The following is a 22,234-nucleotide window of genomic DNA, read 5'->3' as shown; positions in this document are numbered from 1 at the left end:
AATAAATATCTAGATAAAAATGGGGAAAAGTACAAAGGCTGCATTTACATTTTTAAAGACTATTTTGTGGCTTATAATTCTGACTCACATTCGATCTATTTATTTATTAAAACACTGTTTTTTATTGCTCTTCTCAAACACGACCTTCTCAACATGGCAGTAGTAATCGTCCTTTTACAAGCGATTTACTTCCTACGTTTCGACCAATTGCAGTCCTTCGTGGACCTACGCAAATTTACCGGGAAAACGGATGTTGCTCAGGTTCCGGTGGAAGCTGACACTCAGTACTGAGAAGTGGCGGGAGATTTGTGAAGTACATATGCGGAGTAATAGCGGTCGAGCTGGAATAAGAGGTGAAAGATTAAGCATTTGTTCAGTGGCTAGAGTTCACCTTAATATATAACATTGCCTGATGCAGCTCATTTTGCAATGTAGCATGAGTTTGCTGCCTCTCTTTGTTGTTTTGCATGTTGCTAAGTTTTTTGTGTGTCCAGTTCGCCTAGTGTAGCATTTAATAATCCGCAATGTGAACGTAAACATTATGAGCCTAAATCTTGTTTATGCGATCGTTCTGGTGCTGAATAAATGTTTATTTTGGTTGCTGAATTATCCGTCAAGATTATAAGTGAAAGAATAACGTTACTTGTGTGCAAAAGTTAAATAACCTGTACTTTGTGTATGTTGCTTGTTAAACGAAACATTGCTGATTATGCACAATACAATAATGATGTTGACCCAAACTAAAGATACCCAGATCATCAAAGACAATAGCTTCGAAATAGTTCCAAGTAGGACTAGTGAACGCTTGCAAATCACAACTGTTTTAAACGTCACGTGTCTGTCAAACTCCACAAACCTATAAACAATCGATTAAGCAGCTAATTCTGAAAGGCCCCTCTACTCATTTGCACGCCTGTTTTGTCAACCCCGCCCCTTTTATGCAAGTGCTGTCTCGCGCTCCTTTTTAATGTTATTCTTTAAGGTTGTTTTGATGTTATTCTTTATTTTTGAGTCGTTTAGTCGTGTGACATGCACTATATCTTCACTTTATTATATTCCTTTATAAATACGTTGTTACCCATACTGTGTTCAACACATCTTCATTTGGCAAGATAGAAGTGGGCGTTGGTAAGTGTTTGATTTGCTCATAAAAAGCTGATAATTGCTTTTGCAGGGCTGCTTTAGAATGGAGTTTAAAAGGCGCAATGGAGGCCCTGCAATGGGCGGGGCTTCACAGGCCAAGAAGGGGAAAATGAACACAGAATGGGAGGATAGTCCCTCCCAGTTTGAAGAGGAACTCGCTCTATTTGATGAAATGGAAATGGAGGCGGAGTCAGGGGAGGGGCAAGCAGGTCATGATGTCATTCCAGTGGGTACGTATGTGATTTGTTTCTTTGTAATTAAATTGCATTTATTATTACAAACACACACACAAAAAATGTTTGTCTGCAAAATATTCAAAACAACATTGATCCATGAATACAGTTACAGTACAAAACAAAAAAGAAAAATGAAGCAAATCCCATAATTATCTTGAAAAAAATCAAACTACATTCTAACCTATACATACTTAAAAACATACATGCATGATCTGCCCTCTTTTGCTCAGGTGACTTATTCTCCGCTGATCTCAATCCACGTTGGAAACGACCTCACGCTCCTCCTCTACAACCAAACTCAGACACACTAATTTTCCAGCAGATAGACCTGGATTATTACTTGGGTGAGATGCACACGTGCTGTCAAATGCACACATAAAACTCCATAATCTAGGTCTTTCCCTCAGTGTGTTGTTGTCCGGTGTTTAGGATCTGCGGTGGCAGGAATGCCCGGGCAGGTACAGGGCAAAGTGCCCATAGTGCGCATGTTTGGTGTGACGGACAGTGGAAATAGCGTGTGCTGCCATGTTCATGGATTCGCCCCGTATTTCTATGTTCCCGCCCCCAACGGTGAGCTGCTAATTACAGGAATATGCTCAGTGTCATTGAGATGCATTAAACACATCTTCCATGATTTCAATGGTATGTCTGTGTCTTTCTCAGGTTTTACAAATGCACACTTGGCTGAGTTTCAGAGAGAGCTGAACTCTGCTGTATTAAAGGATATGCGGTCCAATAAAGACAATATAGCGGTCACTGTGCTGGCAGTGGACATCACCAAGAAGGAAAGTAAGTCGTCTTAGTGTAAACGTGTGTGTATGCACTACCATTCAAAAGTTTGGGCTCGGAAATTATTTTATTTAAAAAAAAATTGTTACAGTAGAAGTTATAATATTGTGAGATATTATCATAATTTAAAATAACTGTTTTCTATTTTAATACCTTACTCCAGTCTTCAGTGTCACATGCTTCAGTAATCATTGTAATATGCTGATTTGGTGCTCAAGAAACATTTCTTACTGTTATCAATGTTGGAAACAGTTGTGCTGCTTAATGTTTTTGTAGAAACCATTCGTTTTATTATTATTCTTTGGTAAATAGAAAGTTCAAAAGAACAGCATTTATATGAAATAGAAATATTTTTTACATTAGAAATGTATTTACTGTCACTTTTGATCAATTTAATGCATCCTGTTAAATAAAAGTGTAATTTAGCTTTTTTAAACAATATTTCAAGTGAAACTGTTTTTGTGATGTGTTATAGCTGACTGACTTTTCCCTATTTGTGCTAAGGTATGTATCACTACCATGGAAACAAATCTCTTGATTTTCTGCGCATCACCATGGCAATGCCGCGTCTGATTGCCCCGGCGAAGCGTCTCCTTGAGCAGGGTTTTAAATTTGCCAACTTCGCCACCCAGAGCTACCAGGCCTATGAAGCCAACATTGACTTTGAGATCAGGTGTGTGTTTGAAAGTTTCTGAAACCGGTGGTGTGTGGTGGACATTGTTTGCTCGACCCGATAAAGCATGCGAGGTTTGCTGTATGTGTGTGTGACGCAGGTTCATGGTGGACAGTGATGTGGTCGGTTGCTGCTGGATTGAGCTTCCAAAAGGAAAGTACAGGCTGAGGGAGGAGAGGAGCGAAGGACAGACAGCCTCAAAATATCCAGGAAAGGTATAAACATAAAAGCAGTCAATTAAGGCATTAGAGCGATGGAAATGGGTATTGAACTGCCACACTCATGTGGTGTGTCTTTAATGTGTTTCTCTCTCAGGTGTCGCTGTGTCAGTATGAGGTGGATGTGGCATGGAATCACTTGGTCAGTCATCCAGCGGAAGAAGAGTGGCAGAGGATCGCTCCTCTCAGAGTCCTGAGCTTTGATATTGAGTGTGCTGGAAGAAAAGGTGTGTCTGTGGATTCTTGTTTTTCTCTCCTTGTTTAGGCTCTTTTATTTGAGCTTATTCTGTGTTTGATGTGTTGGTTTCAGTGGTAGCCCGTAAAACCATGTGGTAGAAAGTTGTGTACGATGTTGTGAATCTGACACAGTGATTGTGTTGGACCTCAGTATTTCTGGTGGAAATTTTGGTATCAGTATCATCACTCTTTAGCAATCCACAAGTTCACATTTTCATTGTTTTAGATGATGTATTTTTTAACAATCAAATATATTTTTAATATTTAATCACGAAAACTTTTTAATACATTTTTATTGTTAAATAATTAAAAAATGTTACAATTACTTTTTTTCCTCAATCAAATAATCTAAAAACTCATTTTATGCTATTGACAATGTTATACAACTAATACATATACTTAAGTAGAAATATTAGTTGTATAATTAGAAAACTAATGTTATACTTTTTACACCCAACTATATTTCTACCAAATTGGGTTTTATCACTTTTTGAATTTGTCATTCAGCGTTCTAGTTAAATGTATGTGTGTGTGTATATATATATATATATATATATATATATACACATACTTACACTCACACACACACACACCAACCAACCCATTTGTCAGTGTAACACATTACCAAATTAACTTTCTTAGTAGTAAGTAGTAGCCACCATGTGCCACTTGTGTGCTTGTTCTTTTGTATTATAGCCTGCTGTGTAAATAACTGAAGTGTTTGTGTTTGTTACAGGTGTGTTTCCGGAGCCAGAGATTGATCCTGTGATTCAGATCGCCTCTATGGTGCAGCGTCAGGGAGAGAAGGAGCCATTTATCCGGACGGTCTTCACCTTACAGAGCTGTGCCAGTATAGTGGGCTCCCAGATTCTCTGCTTTACTCAAGAGAAACTGCTACTGCAGGTACATACTCACAGATTCTCACAATTATACTTATGCCGAAATGCTTACTTGTGCATATTCTTTTAAATGTAAATGTACATGGTGCAATAATAATAATAATAATAATAATGTATATGTGTGATTATCTCAGAGTTGGGCTGAGTTTGTGAGGACAGTGGATCCTGACATCATCACTGGCTACAATATCCAGAACTTTGACCTTCCGTACCTCCTCAACAGAGCTGCAACCTTAAAGGTAACTTGTTTTTTACTAAGATTTATGTATTTTTATCTTTTTGTGTGTGTGTGTGTTTTGTGATGGTAAGTAAACACAAACCCAGTGGTATAAGCGGTGGCACATGTCAGAAAGTTTTATATTATAATTCATGCTGGTGAATGGTATTGTGAGCCACTATTTTCTCTCCGTAGGTGAGATTGTTCCCGTATCTGGGCCGTGTGTGGGGCAGTAAATCGGTCCTGAAAGACTCCAGCTTCCAGAGCAAGCAGATGGGCCGCAGAGAGAACAAAACAGTCAATATGGAGGGACGTGTGCAGTTTGACCTACTACAGGTGTGCACACTTAAACTCTCAAATTGTGGCATCATATTGATTCATGACTGCACATGCTGTGACTCACCCAGTTTTCTCTGTGTTGTAGGTGTTGCTGAGGGATTATAAACTGCGCTCTTACACACTAAACGCCGTCAGTTTCCATTTTCTGCAGGAGCAGAAGGAGGATGTGCAGCATTCTATCATCACAGACCTACAGGTGCAGCCAATCAGATCTCTGTCCTATTCTTATAGCCAATCAGATCCCTCAACTCCATCTAAAGCAGTAAATCTAAACCTGTCTTTCCTTTCTCTTGTTTTTTTTTTTTTTTTCGATTAGAATGGGAACGAGCAGACCCGCAGGCGTTTGGCTGTGTACTGTCTGAAGGATGCATATCTGCCCCTGCGCTTGCTGCAGAAGTTAATGTGCGTCATTAATTACATGGAAATGGCCAGAGTTACCGGGGTGCCCCTGACCTACCTGCTCTCTCGTGGACAGCAGATTAAAGTGGTTTCACAGCTCCTGAGACAGGTCTGCGCATGTCTCTTTGTAACACATGTTAATATAACAAACCAAGCAAACTTTATGCTTAAATGTATTTTCAATGGCTTAATTATAGGCTATGAAGCAGGATCTGGTGATGCCAGTGGTGAAGACAGAGGGTGGAGAGGACTACACTGGAGCCACTGTCATAGAACCAGAGAAAGGGTTTGTACCCGCTTCCTTTGTGATCATATTTTCATTCTCAAATTAGAGAACATGTAAATAAAAATTGGTCATCTAAAATCGTTTAAAAAAGTTAGGTGTCTGTAAATTGATAAAAAGTGACAGACATAAAAAGACACTTACAAAGTTATGAAACATTTGTATGTTGAACTGTCCGCAAAAATATTAAGCAGCATAACTGTTTTCAATATTGATAATAAAAATAAATGTTTCTTGAGTACCATATTATCATACTAGAATGATTTATGAAGGATCATGTGACACTGAAGACAGGATATTGGTATAGAAAATATTAAAATAGAAAATGGTTATTTTAAATTGTAGTAATATTTTACAATATTACTGTTTTATCCTCGGTGAGCATATGACATTTCTTTCAAAAACATAAAAAAATCTTTCTAACGGCAAATTTTTCACCTGTGGTGTCAATAAATACAAGTGCTTGAGAGAGATTTATTTATTTATTTATTCATTCCAAAGACTTTCTAGTGGCTGACAACAGATCCTTGCAGTCTTTTCTTTCTGATAGCTAATAAAAAAAATGGCCTTAACTAATATTTTGTGTAATGTAATGTAAAAATGCAATAATAAGGTGGGAACAATGAAACAACATTTAGATTTAGCAGATGATTTGCTTTATAGTTGATTCATCAATGGGAACTGTGTGTGTGTGTGTGTGTGTGTGTGTGTGTGTGTGTGTGTGTGTGTGTGTGTGCGTGTCTACAGGTATTACAGTGTTCCTATAGCGACTCTGGATTTCTCCTCACTGTATCCCTCCATCATGATGGCTCATAATTTATGTTACACTACACTCCTGCAGAAAAGCCAGGTGGACAAACTCGGGTGAGATATGTGTTTGTGTTTATGTAAAGTGTTAAAGTGATACTTTCTTCAAACTGCCTTTATTTTTCTATTTAATTATTTATTTACCTTTTATTTTCTCTATATATTGTGTGTGTGCATGTGCACATTTTTAGTCTGGCTCCAGAAGATTTCATCAAGACCCCGACAGGTGATCTGTTTGTGAAGAGCTCTGTGAGGAAGGGCCTTCTCCCTGAGATCCTGGAAAACCTGCTGAGTGCCAGGAAAAGGTGAGTTCAACAATTAAAAGAAATGAAAGGAAATAAAAGAAAAAAGACTGCTGATGATGAATAGGTCAGTGTAATTAAAAATGTGTTATTTTGCCTCAAATTTGTCTCTTCTGTATTTATATACTTATTTTAAAGGGACAGTTCACCCAAAAATGAAAATTCTGTCATTAATTACTCACCCTCATGTCGTTCCAAATCTGTTTAGACCTTTGTTCATCTTCAGAACACAAATTAAGATATTTTTGATGAAATCCAAGAGCTTTCTGACCCTCCATAGACAGCAATGCAACTGACACATTCAAGGCCCAGAAAGGTAGAAAGGATATCATTAAAATATGCCATGTGTCATCAGTGATTCAACCTCAATGTTATGAAGCTACGAGAATACTTTTTGCATAATAATGACTTTATTCAACGATTTCTTCTGTTACGTGTCAGTCTCTGCTGCAATTCACAAGGCTCATGCGTGTAACATTAACATTTCGGTTGAAGCACTAATGTCACATGGACTATTTTATTAATGTCCTTACTACCTTTCTGGGCCTTGAACATGTCAGTTGCATTGCTGTCTACACAGAGTTGGAAAGTATTCAGATTTCATCAAAAATATCTGAATTTGTGTTCCGAAGATAAACAAAGGTCTTCCGGGTTTGGAATGACATGAGGGTGAGTAATTAATGACAGAATTCTCATTTTTGGGTGAACTATCCCTTTAACATCACATCACTGACTTATCAAGTCACATCATTCTTTTACCAGGATTTGAATATGAATATATATATATATATATATATATATAGTATTTCAATTTTGACTCTGATGTGCCTGTAGGGCAAAGTCAGAGCTGAAGAAAGAGACAGACCCCTTTAAAAAGCAGGTGCTGGATGGAAGGCAGTTGGCTTTGAAGATCAGTGCAAACTCCGTGTACGGGTTTACAGGGGCTCAGGTGGGCAAACTGCCCTGTCTGGAGATCTCTCAGGTCAGTTTCAGCACTCACACATGGACAAATACCGTCAGATGGTTTCAAACAGAGATGCTTTAAGAGGCGGTGTTTTTCTTTTTTATCTGCAGAGCGTCACTGGCTTTGGTAGGCAGATGATTGAACGGACCAAGCAGCTTGTGGAATCAAGATACACGATCTCTAATGGTTACCAGGCAGATGCAAAGGTATTTAATCACATGAATGTGTTTTTACCTTGCACTGAAAACATGCAGTGATGCAAGTCAAATGTGTTTCAGGTCATCTATGGAGACACTGACTCTGTGATGGTGAAACTAGGTGTGGCCACAGTGCAGGAAACAATGAATCTGGGAAAGGAGGCTGCCGATTGGGTTTCCTCCCACTTCGTTCCACCAATCAAATTAGAGTTTGAGAAGGTACAGAAATAACTCCCAAGATTTCACAACAGAATCCATCAAGTATTATTCCTAAGAAGCTTAATAATCTCTTTCACACTTTTTCAGGTGTATTACCCATATTTGCTGATCAATAAGAAGCGGTACGCCGGGTTGTATTTCTCTTCTAATGCTGAACATCATGATAAGATGGACTGCAAAGGAATTGAGACCGTCAGACGAGACAACTGCCCTCTAGTGGCCAACCTTATCAACACATGCCTCCAAAACATCCTCATCGACAGGTACAAACATCGACACACTCAGAAAACCCCCATGTGCTCGGATAGCAATGGTGACGCACAAACTAACATGTGTAAGAGTGAAGACATGACTCTACAAGCCTTAACAAAAGCCATTTTTGTTTATGTTGGGGTTGCAACATACCGTATTGACCCGAATATAAGACAATGTTTTTTTCTTGGAAATACATCTGAAAAAATGAGGTCGTCTTATATTCAGGGTCTAGACCAGTGGTTCTCAGTGCGCTGTATCCAATAGTTTGTGCGGAGAGTGGAAGCTGAAGCGCGCTTTGCAGGACATAGCGATGATAGCGCGATCACTTGCATTTTTTTTTAGTGGATACACCATCATTTTTGCTCATAAAGGTAAGAGTAATACATCATTCGTAACTGTAAAGGGTCTACTTTTATTTGTGTGCACTCACAATATCAACAAAACATTGTGCTTTTATAAAATAAAGAAATCAAACATGGAGCGCTTTCTGCCGTCTCTTCTTCAACAGGAGCGCTTCACAAAAATGAACCGAAACTCAGCGAATACATGTCTCACAGACATGATAAATATATCTATAGAAAGCTTTAAATTACTACTTAACGAAATAAAACAAATCAAAAACAAAAACTCTTTCATTATGATCATAATCCGTAAAGATGCACTTCTCTCTAAAGGCGTGTCTAATGAAGAGATGGCGAGTCAGGATCGACAACTTCATCCTTGCGACACCGACTCAGAAAACACTAGTTTATTAGTAAATGATTCAAGTATCTCCTTACTGTTTCCCCCTGACGCATTTATGGTAATTACTTTTGCCGATGCTTTGCGGCAAACTTAAGCCTATTGCGTGCATTTGAACACAGAACTCTTCAGCTGCGCTGACGGCAAGCATGCTGCTGCGGGACACTAAACACCGTCGAGCCACTCTTGACAGTCGCGGTAGCATGGCCTCGTCGACCCGGCCGCATCTCAACTATGACGTGAAAATTGTCCCGAAGCCCGGACCAAGGGGCGTAAAAAAGTCGGGTCCCGTCGGGCCTGGGCTGAAATGCAGGGCTCTAGCTCTGATCTAGCACACAGAAAACGATTTGACTGAAAATTTATCAGAAGAGATGAAAGAAAGATAGTGGTCATCTACGCAATTCGGAAAAAGAGGCGGCTTTTCTGCATTGTTGTTTGTTTTTTTTTACTCTTTGTACAGCAGTTATTGTTCATTCTAAATTTATTTTTTAATGTAGAATATGTTACATAAACACATGAAATGTAGAACATATAAAAAAGTGCTCGTGGCTCGTCTGCCAGTGTTGTGATTTTAAAACGTAAGACAGTACCCAGATTTGAAGACTACAGTAAGATTTAACTTCTACTGTTAATAAGATTTTGGTAACCTACTATTAGATGGATAGTCTAAATGTCCTAATTCAGATGGGTTACCGTTTTTTTTTTTTTTTATGGTATATCAAAAAGTGTATTTTTTTTATGTGATTGTTGGTACATGTTGGTTTACCATACTTTCAAAACAAAAATTAAAATAGGAAAAATATGCAATATGAAAATAATTGAAGACAAAATGTGTTTTACTGAGAAAAAACAAGATTTGTTTTTTAAAAAGCTTTTTTCCAAAAGGTACATCTGGAAAAAAGAGGGTCGTCTTATAATCAGGGTCGTCTTATATTCGGGCCAATACGGTACCTTGCATATACCAATACGCACATTAATTCACATGGCATGGCGATGTGTTTTGTGTTTCAGAGACCCTGATGGAGCAGTAGCTCATGCTAAAGAGGTGATCTCTGACCTTCTGTGCAACCGCATTGACATCAGTCAGCTGGTCATAACTAAAGAGCTCACACGCACCGCACAGGAGTATGCCGGCAAACAGGCCCACGTTGAGCTAGCAGAGAGGTGCGTGTTTGTTTTTATTATCTGGACTGTTAAAAATTCTCCATTCTGACACTGAAATGTGCCATTCTCCTGATCGAGACAAATCCGAGGAGTTTTTATTTACGATTATCTGAAGGGAACTGTGTATAGAAAGGTTTAAATGGCATGCCTGGTGTGTGTGATGCCTGGTGTTTATAAGTACAGCTGCTTTTGTGCACAGAGATAATCATGGTAACCTCTGTATTTGTGCTTTTCCATAAGCGCCACCTACTGTCAGAGAGTAAATTTGCGTTTTCATTCAGATGGCCATTTTTGTTCAGTACAGGGTTCGTTAGCTAAAACTAAAACCATAAGAAAACTATTTTGTTACTTGAAATAAAACAAACATGAATGGAAATGTATTTTTTTTCCCTCAGCTGGCTGCCAAGGTAACATTTCTCATTTTTCAGTTTAACTAGAAATAGTAGAATATCTAAAACTAAGTTAATAAATAAAAATGATATAAAATATAGTTATAATATAATTTATTATATTAAAAAAACTAATAAAAATGACAAGACTGCAAATAATTAAACTGAATTTAAAGTAAAAAACAGAAAATATAAAATTCTAAATATTAACAAACTATAATAGTATATTAGTGATTCTAAATTAACACTGGTTTATTTTTGTTGAAAATTGTATTTAAACTTTGTTTAAATCTTTTAAAAAGTTTTTCTGGTCATTTTACAGTTTAGGATGTTATCGTAGACATTGGTGTTTTTTTTTGGTTGTTTTTTTTTCAAATGAGTGTTGGCACCTCAATAACATGGAGCTCTATTCTAAAATGAGAACTTTCCGAAACAATCGCAGCTGCTTATTTCAAGACATTTTTAGATGAAAAATTCAGGGTTTGGAGGTATGCAAGTAGTTCACTCGAGCACAATAACACTTTTCACAAACGTGGGTTTTAGGATGCGGAAGCGTGATGCCGGTAGCGCTCCAAACCTCGGAGACCGAGTCCCGTACGTCATCATCAAAGCAGCAAAGGGAGTGGCAGCATATATGAAATCAGAGGTCAGTGTTGTGTATTGCCTGTTTTTATGTGGCGGATTTCCTACGCTGTAGTTGTTTATGTTGAGTTCTATCTCTCAGGACCCCATCTATGTGCTGGAGAACAACATCCCTATAGACACGCAGTACTACCTGGAGCAGCAGCTGTCCAAACCTTTACTGCGCATCTTTGAACCCATACTGGGCGAGAGCAAAGCTGAGAGTGTGTTGCTGAGTGAGTATCATCTATTAAGCTTTGAAGTTGGCGTGGAATGAAAATGATCTGTATTGAAAATGCATGCTATCGATCCTGTTGTGAAAGATGCTCTCATGTTTTATTTTGGAACTTTTTTTAACCTTATGTTTCAAAGATGTTTTGTGAAACAGTAGACTTCTCTCTGTTGATGTTTGCCTGTAATAATACTGATTTAAGTTCAGTACACTGAACAGTTCTTGCTTCATTTCAAGTTAGACATCACTCAAAGTAATGACTTGCAGTTTCTTGAAAGGTGTGTTTCATTCAGGTGAAATTGTGTGCAAAAAAAAAGGTCCATTGTTCTTTGCCAGTAGTGTAGCAAAGAATGAAACACAGCAACTCACACAGAAGTCCCTTTCAAACAAAGCAGCTCTCTGTGACCCACTTGAACCCGCTGCACAATCTGTTTGGGAAAATGTTTGGCCTTCATACAAAATTTCCTATTCCTACAAAGATTCCTATTGAAAGGTCTGCAAAAAATTCACCAAACAACAGTAAATGTGTGACCTTACTTTTAGTGAGTCAGACATTAATTCAGTTCCTGTTCTGGCCAATTCAGTGATTTTGTTCAGTAAAGGATTTTTCAGACTCTCTTTTTTCAGATTCATTAAAACAGCCGGCTCATAAGAGTATTTATTTGTGAAACTGCACTATTTGTTCTTTTTTTTTTCTTCTTCTTAAAAGTGCAGCCAGCATGAACTTCATAATAGAAAGATGTTTATATTGTTTTGTGTTATAAATTTTGATCTCATCAAATTCATTTCAAACTGCAAACTATAGTAAAAAAGGATTTCTTTCAGAAATGATTCTGCTAATACAGCTGCTTTTTCTGTGTTGTTTCAGAGGGCGATCACACGCGCTGTAAGACGGTCTTGACATCTAGAGTTGGTGGTCTCATGGCTTTCGCTCAGAAACGAAGCACATGCATTGGCTGCCGAGCTGTGCTCAAAACTGATGGTATGTATTAGGTGTGTATGTTTAGGTCTCAGTAGTACCACAAATCACAAAACTGACGTACTTAATGTTTTCCACTCTACAGTGGCTGTATGTGACTTCTGCAAAAAGAGAGAGTCGGAGCTTTATCAGAAAGAGGTGTGTTTTGTGTTTATATTTGTACAAATCATGGCAAACTTGTCTTCATAAGTGGGGCTGAAGATTGTAGATCCGTGTCCTTTAGATCGCTCATCTGTCGACTCTGGAGGAGAAATTCTCTCGTCTGTGGACTCAGTGTCAGCGCTGTCAAGGTTCACTGCATGAAGATGTGCTGTGTACCAGGTATTTACAATATATCAAATATTCTATATAGTATAATTACTTTTGTTGGTGGTAGTGAATAAAACAATTTTTTGTTTTCTTTCTTTTTCAGTCGAGACTGCCCCATCTTTTACATGAGGAAGAAAGTGCAGAAAGATTTAGACGATCAGGAGAAGCTCGTCTCCCGTTTTGGTTGGTGATGGACGAGGATCTTTTCTTTTGCCTTCAGCTTTCTCAACATTCATTCTTCATCTTACCTCAGTGAAAGAGTCTGTCTCGCTCCATTTTTGTAAAGAATCATAATTTTCTAGTCGCTGAATAAATAAAGTGCATTTTTTTGTAAAAATGGGTGTCTTCTCTTGGCTGATTTAACATTATACTTAAAGTTACTTAGTCTGTAACTTTTGGCGCTCTTGCGGTTAATAAACAGAACTGCATGTGTCTTGTGAATGAACATTGTAGCTGGAGCTGCTTCTCTCTGTTTATGTCTATGAAGAGTCATGCAGGTACTGTGGTGCTCCGCAGCGCTTCCCACCAGAACCAGTCTAAAATAGCCAGAAAATTAAAACATATTATTGTAGATGTACTGTAGTGATTCAGGATAAGCCAAAAACACAGTTTGGAAACTTGATTCATGATGTATTTGCTTATTATATAAATTTTGTAAATTATGAACACAAAAAAAGTTGCGAACTGCAGCTTTAAATATTTTTTGATCAGAGTTTTTTTAATCAAAATCTTTATTCATTACAGGTCAAGTGTGAAATGAAGGCATAATGGCTGTTCCCATAGTTATGAAAAAATACATTTAATTATTAATGTCAATATTATTTTTAAAATGCTATCAGATGGAAATGGATTTAAATGTCTTATTTTTATCAGAAAACAAAGTGCTTGTCCAGTAATCGCAGTAATGGTGACCAGGTTTTGGGCTTTAAGTAAATCTGTTATCTGAGATTCAACCCACAGCTTTTGTTTTAAAAGTGATCGTTTACCAGAAACCTACTTTTGTAACTAAATTTTTTTTTTCAGTTCAGCAGGGTTCAGAAACCAAGGGGAAAGAGAAAAAAAGTCAAACATCATCCTAGGGCCTAGGCAATATTTTATATATCCCATATATTGCATTCATGCATGTTTTGGTTTCTGTCATTATATTCCTAAATCCAAGCTATATTAAGGGTTACATACAGGTATTTGAAATCCCACATGGATAATACCAGAACAAGAATCTTTCTCAGCCAACCTAGGTCACATGGTGAAATTATGGGAATAAAAAAAATATATATATTTCTTGCCAACAGTTCCTCATTGTTTTAACTTGAGCAACTGTTTTTGTCTCTTAAAGCTACTCTTGGCCAAAAACGTGTATTACTCAAGAGCACTTACTACTGTACGTGTGGCCATTTATAGCACATATCAGATTTTTGAGATTTTGAGAATGACATTTCAAAACTACACACAAAAAAAATCTCACTAGCTCAGCTTTTCTGATTATATTAAGAAAAAACTGTTACGACTGCTCTGGTATGACCATAATAGCACATTTTATACCTGTTGTAACACTTAAAGCAGATATATAATAACTGAAAAGTTCAGTTTCAACTACAATTGGAGGTTTGAATATTGAGGAAATCACACACTCATCTAGCCAAAAGTCTCTTTATTCACAAAACATATAACTAGTTATCAATGTGGCAAAGGCAATGCATCAATCACAAGTTTTGTTCACGTGTTTAGCCTGAACCAAAACCATTACTGTCTCTCCTGTCAATCTTTAAAAAAATAAAATAAATGTCTCGCCCTCCCAACCAAGCCTCATCACCAGTGGCAACAACTGGCATTTTACACAATTCATCATAATACATGAAATGTTAATGTCCAATACAATGCTGGTATGTGTACTGAAATGGTTCAATATTAACGGTTACAAAAATACAGGATTTTACCATAAAATACTGCTTGATTTTTTTATGAATTTCATAATTATAGAAGGTCTGCATTAGGTGTAGGACAGCTAAGTTTTAGTCCAAGCCATGACAACAATAGTAACCTGGAGAGAAATTGATCAAATGTAAATTTTGTACAAAGAAAAACAGGGTGACAACTACAGAAACCCCATTTGATGGAGCAAGTACTAAAAATATTTTCTGAATAAATCCAACAATGCATGAGGTGGAAACACGTCTTAAGGTGTACACAACATTATATTAGTGGCTCTCATGTGCTTTCTCACAGGCCACTAAAACTTTAGGGGACTTCTGAGCTTCCTCTTTCCCGACCACCGTTAACAGATGCACACGGATGTGCTGACTGTCTCACAAAGTTTTGAAGAGATGAGATGTGATCAGGCTTACTTAAAAACACTTACCCATTACCGACATAAAGTATATCCCTTCACCACCTGATGAATTTGTTATAAACAAGATTCCTTGCTGCTGTGACTCTAAAATACGACTGTAAAACTATGACACACATCGGGTCTTTTTAGCACAGAAGGGGACGCAGCAGCTCAAAGTTGACGAGTCCACTTGAGACTAGACGAATTTGGAAATATGTCTTTTCCAAAGCAATTCCACAGTTGCTCGATTCTCACTGAGGTCCCATGCGCGCGCACATACATACAAAACACATACAACAGCCAGTCAGGTTCCTATTCCTCAAAGGCTGGTGGCGTAAGAGAGAGTGGTAAGAAAAGGAAATGGGGTGTGTATGTATGTGTAATGCTACAGTAGTGTGTGTGTGTGTGTGTGTGTGTGTGTGTGTGGCCTTGAGTGCATTGCTATCACGGGGGTGGCAGTGCGAGGCTGTACGCGTATAGCGCTATAAAAGAGTGCAGCGTCTCTGTGTGTGCTTTTTGCTCTTCTTATTGCTGCGGTTCGTCTCCTTGTATCTTCGGATCTCCCGCACGAGAGAGTAAAATGCCTCCTCAACTCCCTGCAGACAGAAAAAGACAAGCCAGATCTAGAACTAATGGTGCCAAGGAGAAATCACAAAAGTTTTGGTTTTGTCAAAACGTCTAATGCACATTATGAAATGACAAACATGATACTTTTACACTGATTTGCCCCCAGAAAAATAAACAAATGCACACTCGTCCTGTTATCACCATCATTGTGTCTTCAGGTTTGCTGACATGCTTCTGGAGGGTTGGGTTTTGGAGAGGGCGTGTGACTGAAGTCTAGTGTAAACGGTTTTATCATCTCAAATCTTATCAAACTGCTGTGAAATATTCTGCTTGATTAGTGTGCTCTGTTTCTCAATCACTTGGTGTGATATTTCATCATCTAATGCAGCCACATTCATTCATGTTTAAGGAACATTCACACAGAACACGTTTTTGCATTCCACCGCGCTGCTATTCCATTGTTGTTGTTGGTTTTTTGTCAAATCTGGTAGATGTTTGATTGTTGCACTTGCATCTCACATCTTTTGCAGAGTCTCACATGACACCGTGTTCTAAAAACACAGCACTCGAGCAAGTAGTACAAAAAATAAAAATGGGCAAAAGTTGGCCCACTATGACATTTCACAAGAGGGGGGAGGAACAAGAAAAAGTCTTTCATAGAAGCACATCAGCCTTATTAATTTATCTTTTTGTTTCATTTTTATGTATTATGTTTACATTTAGTTTCATTTTTGGCCCACTGTAGTAAACTGTTTGGGCATAGATCTTGCGTCCTTTTTCACTACACTGTCCTGTGTCTCGTATTTTCAAAATGCAAAAATGTGTTCTGTGGCACTACTGGCGTCCCGAGTTCGAATCCCAGCTCGAGGACCTTTCCCAATCCCACCCCCTTCTTCTCTCCCTCCCACTTCCCTTCCTGTCATTTCTACACTATCCTATACTAAGTTTTTTGCTAAGTAAAAAAAAGTGTTCTGTGTGAATCACCCCTAAGATTGCTGTTGTTCTGAATATGATGGTATTCAGACCAATAGCATTATAACCTATTGTATTGCATTTTATATTGCTTTTATACACTAGTTCAATAAACAACATTAATCACAACCTTCTTTCTGTAAGAATCCTGCATTAAATAGACATAAAATGCCTACAAACATGTTTTTTAACTTATTTGAACTTGAGCGCTGTGTTTTTAGAATTGTGCGTCAAGTGCGAGATGCTGCAAAAGACGCGAGATGTGAGCACAATGGTCAAATGCTCCTGTCTAGCAGAAGTTTACACAGAAAAACAATAGAAAAACAGAGCAGTGGAATGCAAGAAACGGTTTTGTGTTACTTTAAAATCAGTGCCACACACCTGTCGCGTCTTGGCAGATGTTTCGACAAATGGGACCCCGTAACTTCTGGCGAGCTCTTGGGCTTGACGCGTCTCTACATTACGAGAGGCCAGGTCACTTTTGTTCCCCACCAGCACCATCGGAACATTGTCGCTGTCTTTGACACGGTTTATTTGCTCCCTGCACAGAAACAAAGCACAACACGGTTGATTTTTCCACACAGAGTGATTTGTGAAATTCTACTAGGCCTTTCTCTAGTCCCACAATGGTTTCCTTACTCATCAACTTTAAATCACATTAAAAAAGGAAGTTGGCATATCAATGCAGTTCAGTGACGTCATCCTGCTGAATTGCATCCTGTTTCTTTTTTAGCTTAAAATCAGTCTAGCAACATTTGATCATATTCTAAGCTTTCAAGAAGTAAAAAGCTTTATTTGCGGTTAGTCGACACAGACCCATCATGCAGTCTAGGTCCACAAATCCAAGATATAATATAAGAGTATTAAAAGGACAGTCCACCCAAAAATGTTTCACTTTTATTGTATGTATATACAGTGGGTACGGAAAGTATTCAGACCCCCTTAAATTTTTCCCTCTTTGTTATATTGCAGCCATTTGCTAAAATCATTTAAGTGTCAACAATTCTGTGTTTTTCTGTCAATATGGGGTGCTGTGTGTACATTAATGAGGGAAAAAAATTAACTTAAATGATTTTAGAAAATGGCTGCAATATAACAAAGAGTGAAAAATTTAAGGGGGTCTGAATACTTTCCGTACCCACTGTATATATATATATTTTTTTTTTGTCCATACAACAAAAGCGAATGGAACCCGAAACAGTTAGGCTACCAGCATTCTTCCAAACATCTTCAATGTTCCACAGAGGAAAATAGGTCATGCAGGTCTGGAATGACATGAGTGTGAGTAAATAATGACAATCTTCATTTTTAGATGGATTATCTTATTGTCTGAAATAGGGCTGCACGATAAATCGAAATGGAATCAAAATCGCGATTCGACAGAAGCTGCGATTGTCATGCGTATCTTTCAGTGAAGCACGGTTCTGTGATCAGCAGTAAATCTCCATCTGAAGGCCGGAGGGCACTCTCGTGCTGAAACTCCAAATACGTCTAGCAGAAGAAACCCAGGAAATGCCTATAGCGGTAGCTGGATAAACTGAAGATTTAACTGCTTTCATTGATTCAACGTGACTAATAAACACACAACTACGGCAATATATATGGTTTATCTGAGTTCTTATTATTAAAATTTTCATTAAAATAAAGTATATTTATAATGCAATGCCTTTATCACTGCTTAAATACTATGAAATATGTTGCGTGCCTTATTCTGTGTAAGAAGCCACATCATCTTATGAAGTGAGTTTGGAGTAAAAATGTTATAATGTGGTATTTTCACATGCTTTCAGATGGAGCAGCATTTACTTCACTGAGAAGCTATGCAAACAGCTGTCATTATCACGAAACAATTTCTTCGATTTCATAATCGCGCAATAAAATCGTCTTTTTTTGCGTAACTTGTCAGTGAACTACGGCTCTGTGAAGTAAATTCTGCTCCATCTGAAAGCACATGATGATGATTTCCTGCTGATTACAGAACCGGCTTTAATAACAAAATGCGCATGACAATTGCATTCGATTAATCGTGCAGCCCTAGTCTGAAAGACTATTTGATGGTAACCGATGCCGAATATTGTTTACATATATCAGTTTGTCCACATGTGTTTGGCTATGTACCTGTAAAGATGTACGTCCTCAAAGGACTTGGCGTTGTTGATGGCAAACACACACAGAAAGCCCTCTCCTGTCCTCATATACTGATCTCTCATGGCACTGTACTCCTCCTGACCAGCGGTGTCCAGGATGTCCAGCAAACACGTCTCTCCGTCAATCACAACCTGCTTTCTGTAAGAATCCTGCATGGAATAGACATAAAAATGACTTTTTGACCATACTATGGAAGTCAACGGGAAACAAAACAGTTTGATTACCAACATTCTTCTTCAAAATATCTTGTTTTGTATTCCACAGAAGAAAGAAATTCATGCATGATTGAAATGAGGGGGAGTAAAAGATGACGAATTTCATTTTCGGTTGGAATACCCTTTTAAAGAAGGTGAACTCTTACCTCAATAGTGGGGTCATACTCGTCTACAAAGTGATTCTGAATGAGCTGGATGGTCAGAGCACTTTTCCCAACGCCACCAGCCCCGACAACTACCAGCTTGTATTCTGTCATTCTGGATGAAAGAAGGAGAAGGTGAATGGGGAGAGGGTTAGAAACAGAAAATAGCAGTATCATTGGATTTAATCAGGAGCAACTTAGGAAAAACATAACCTTTACAGATACATGCTTCTCACTCGGACTGATACACTTATACAAATTATGGCAGCGTTAAAAGACTGAACACAAAAAAAGATAAGTCACTCTCCACTTTTCCTGTATGGAAAACAAATGCAGTGAAAGTGAATGGTGACTGGGGCTGTCATTCTGTCTAACATCTCCTTTTGCGTTCCACAGAAGAAAGAAAAGTCATATGGGCTTGGATCAATATGAGGGTGGGTAAATGATGACACAATTTTCCTTTTTTGGGTGAACTGTTCCTTTAATAACCGAAAAGAACATACATATTACATAAAATGCTTGACTGGGATTTTAAGTTGCTGCATTATCAACAAATCATATTTAAGACTGTGGGTTAAGATAACGTTTAAACAGTTCCTATCACATTTACTTAGCCGGCAAGCTCTTTATAGCTTTATCTCAACTTCTATCAACAGGTAACAAGTTATTTACCGGCTTATTTGTGTATTTTACCTCGTGAGTGGTTATTAAATCAGTTCGGCTCGCCCAAACGAAGCGCTTCGAGATGAATTAGTATTGAATGAAGTCCAAGGATTAGCCCCTGAGCCACATTACGATCGACCAGACTAACTAAACTCTCCCGAGAGTCGAAGACAGGCTGGAAGTATTCGGGCTGATGAAAATCCACCCGTAAAAACACCGAGAATTCGTCTTATCTTAACTATGTTTCTCCAGTCTGTTCCAATTTTACGAAAACCCACATAAATCCACCCGTAGAGGAATTAGCTCCTCTCGGCTAAGACTCTCCCAGATTCACTGAGGGCGAGGAGGAGGCGGGATCACTGGAGGAGATGACCAGTGAGATTTAGCCGGCCCGTCAGATTTTTAAATTCTATTGGGCGAGGAATAAACGGAAGCAAGTATTGACCAATGGTAGTGCAATACCTCTTTCCAATTTCCCACTGATGTCCCGCCCCGTGAATATGGACCAATCGGATTCGTTTTACATATTGAAAGGCCAGAGACGCACGTCAAGCCATCAAAGGCATAGACATAATAAATACCTAGGCCAGTGGTTTTCAAACCATTTCTTATGTCTATGATCAAAGGTCCTCAAATAAAAGGAAAGAGTACTACATTATAAATTTAATTTTAATTTGTGCTAAATTTCATATTGATAAGTGTAAGTACAGTAAAACCAATCCTTTATTTCGGGTTCTTGAAAAATAAATTCAAATTTATTTTAAGACTATTTTTCATTTACATAATAAGAAAGCAATTAAGACGGTCTCCATTTGTAAGTCCTTCAACATATTTACATAATGTTTAACCCGGCACACCCTGGCAGTTTATGCCTTTAGTATACATATTTAGTATTTTATATATATTTTTTTGATTTGTGTTTTATGATTTCATGTGTATTACTGTAGTCCTAACTGTACTTTGACAGTGTTTATTAAAGTAAAAAAAAAAAAACTAAAAGCCATCAAGGTCTCCGCTGAACACCTAGCCCTTAAAGAAAAATAAAATATATACCAGAAAGTACATTTAGTGCTAGTTTCCTAAACCTAATGCCTAGTTGTATTTGCAAATAAAGCATTTGGCAAATAATAATTTTATTATCATTACTTAGTTGTCACGTAAGTCTGCAGAGGGTTTACAATCCAAGGGTAAACGTATTCAATTGCTAAAGTCTAATAAGTAATGTAATAAACAATAATAAAAAATGTTCCCAATAAAACAAAATCATTGTGTAGAGCATTTAAAGAACTCATTTGTGTAATGTTTTTGCCTTTTCCTTCTTATTATTATACATTCTTTTTTTCTTTTCTTTTTTTATACGCGTAAATGTGTATGTCTGTAATTTAATGTTAACAATTGTTTGGCAATGTAAAGCCTTTTACCAAATCTACTTGAATCTGAATATGGTCAAATACAGTATAAAGCGTATATATTATTTTAGCTTATATTTAGTTTACTCATTTTAACCACTAGATGTCACTGACAACACAACAACAACAAACCCTCTCTGGTGCAAAGATGCTTTCTTTCTCTCTGAATGACAGATGGATAGAGGGATTATCTTGGTGATTTTAGGCAAAGATTAGAAAACAGCAGATGCCCTTCTGTGGGTGGAGAGGAGTATTAGGGAGGGTGAATAAAGGTATAAACTGGAGGGAAAAAAAACTGATGAGCTTGGCGTGCATGTGGGCAAGTATCAGAGTGATGCTGGAAAAAATGGAATTTGGCTTGTATTGTGATGCAGATTCATACAAACACATCGCCTACCACACGTCTGCTATCTCGAGCAGTTTCTTGTGCCTGTTTGATCGGTTATTAGTGCAAAGAATAAATATTACAGTTTATACATTTAATAAGTTTTATTGTACACAGGGAATTTTCACATACACAATTTGTACACATTTTTAAATTATATTATTATTATTATTTCAGTTTTTCCTCCAAAGGGAAAACATGTTTTTTGTTGTTTTGTTTATATTGTGCTGACAAGTCAAGTTACATTTAGGAAAACAAAATAAAGAAACAAATGAAAGATTCAGGAAATAAGCGCAACAAATTACAAACACATGAAGCAGAATAACATCAAATTAAAGGGCAGAATCAGTTGGTCAATAATTAATCATCCTCTTTCCATTCCCTAATGCTGTTTTCTGATTGATTCCCTAAGATCATACTGCACTGACTGAATGGCCTCTAAATGGATGCACATGATGAAATCTGTATATGCTGAGAATACAATCCATCAACTTCTCAGAATTTCGACACTTACACCTTGTAATTCACCTGGCATTTTCTGTGTTTGTGCGTGTCGATATATTTTGACTCGTGGCATCAGCATCAGCTATGTAAGTTCCCATGTATACCTTTTGGATAAAAGTGTCTGTAAATTCATAAATGTAAATGTCATGTGTAAATGCTTATAAGTCTGCCTGGCAGTAATATCAGTAAACCTTCAATGTGCGCAAAATAGATTCATCCACCGATTTATTGAATGTGTGCATGTGTGTAAGCTTGTGAAAACGAGTATATGTGACTAATATAGTACA

At 37.7% G+C, this 22,234-nt stretch overlaps 2 protein-coding genes across 2 annotated transcripts; one reads left to right on the top strand and one right to left on the bottom strand.

Annotated features, from left to right (window-relative positions):
* Positions 1-220: 220 nt before the first annotated feature.
* Positions 221-12,945, top strand: pold1 (polymerase (DNA directed), delta 1, catalytic subunit). Its single transcript, XM_016253220.1, has 27 exons — positions 221-353; positions 1,175-1,373; positions 1,610-1,723; positions 1,809-1,949; positions 2,043-2,168; positions 2,673-2,841; positions 2,942-3,056; positions 3,157-3,286; positions 4,033-4,199; positions 4,330-4,434; positions 4,608-4,748; positions 4,837-4,947; positions 5,068-5,259; positions 5,348-5,436; positions 6,181-6,297; positions 6,432-6,545; positions 7,377-7,524; positions 7,617-7,712; positions 7,785-7,922; positions 8,010-8,185; positions 9,930-10,082; positions 11,015-11,117; positions 11,196-11,328; positions 12,193-12,306; positions 12,389-12,441; positions 12,527-12,624; positions 12,716-12,945. Exons 2-27 carry the CDS (start codon positions 1,187-1,189, stop codon positions 12,801-12,803), a joined length of 3,318 nt encoding a protein of 1,105 aa, XP_016108706.1. The 5' UTR covers positions 221-353; positions 1,175-1,186; the 3' UTR covers positions 12,804-12,945.
* Positions 12,946-14,248: 1,303 nt separating this feature from the next.
* LOC107567516 (GTPase HRas-like) lies at positions 14,249-20,005 on the bottom strand. Its single transcript, XM_016253210.1, has 5 exons — positions 19,680-20,005; positions 18,990-19,101; positions 18,599-18,777; positions 16,862-17,021; positions 14,249-15,537 (listed from the first exon to the last, which is right to left on the bottom strand). The coding sequence occupies exons 2-5, from the start codon at positions 19,098-19,100 to the stop codon at positions 15,424-15,426; spliced, it is 564 nt and encodes a 187-aa protein (XP_016108696.1). The 5' UTR covers position 19,101; positions 19,680-20,005; the 3' UTR covers positions 14,249-15,423.
* Positions 20,006-22,234: the final 2,229 nt, after the last annotated feature.

This window comes from Sinocyclocheilus grahami, unplaced genomic scaffold (genome assembly GCF_001515645.1).
Source record: "Sinocyclocheilus grahami isolate Dianchi unplaced genomic scaffold, SAMN03320097.WGS_v1.1 scaffold27.1, whole genome shotgun sequence".
In the NCBI taxonomy this organism is placed as follows: Eukaryota; Metazoa; Chordata; class Actinopteri; order Cypriniformes; family Cyprinidae; genus Sinocyclocheilus; species Sinocyclocheilus grahami.
This window is presented reverse-complemented; position numbering and strand designations above follow the sequence as displayed.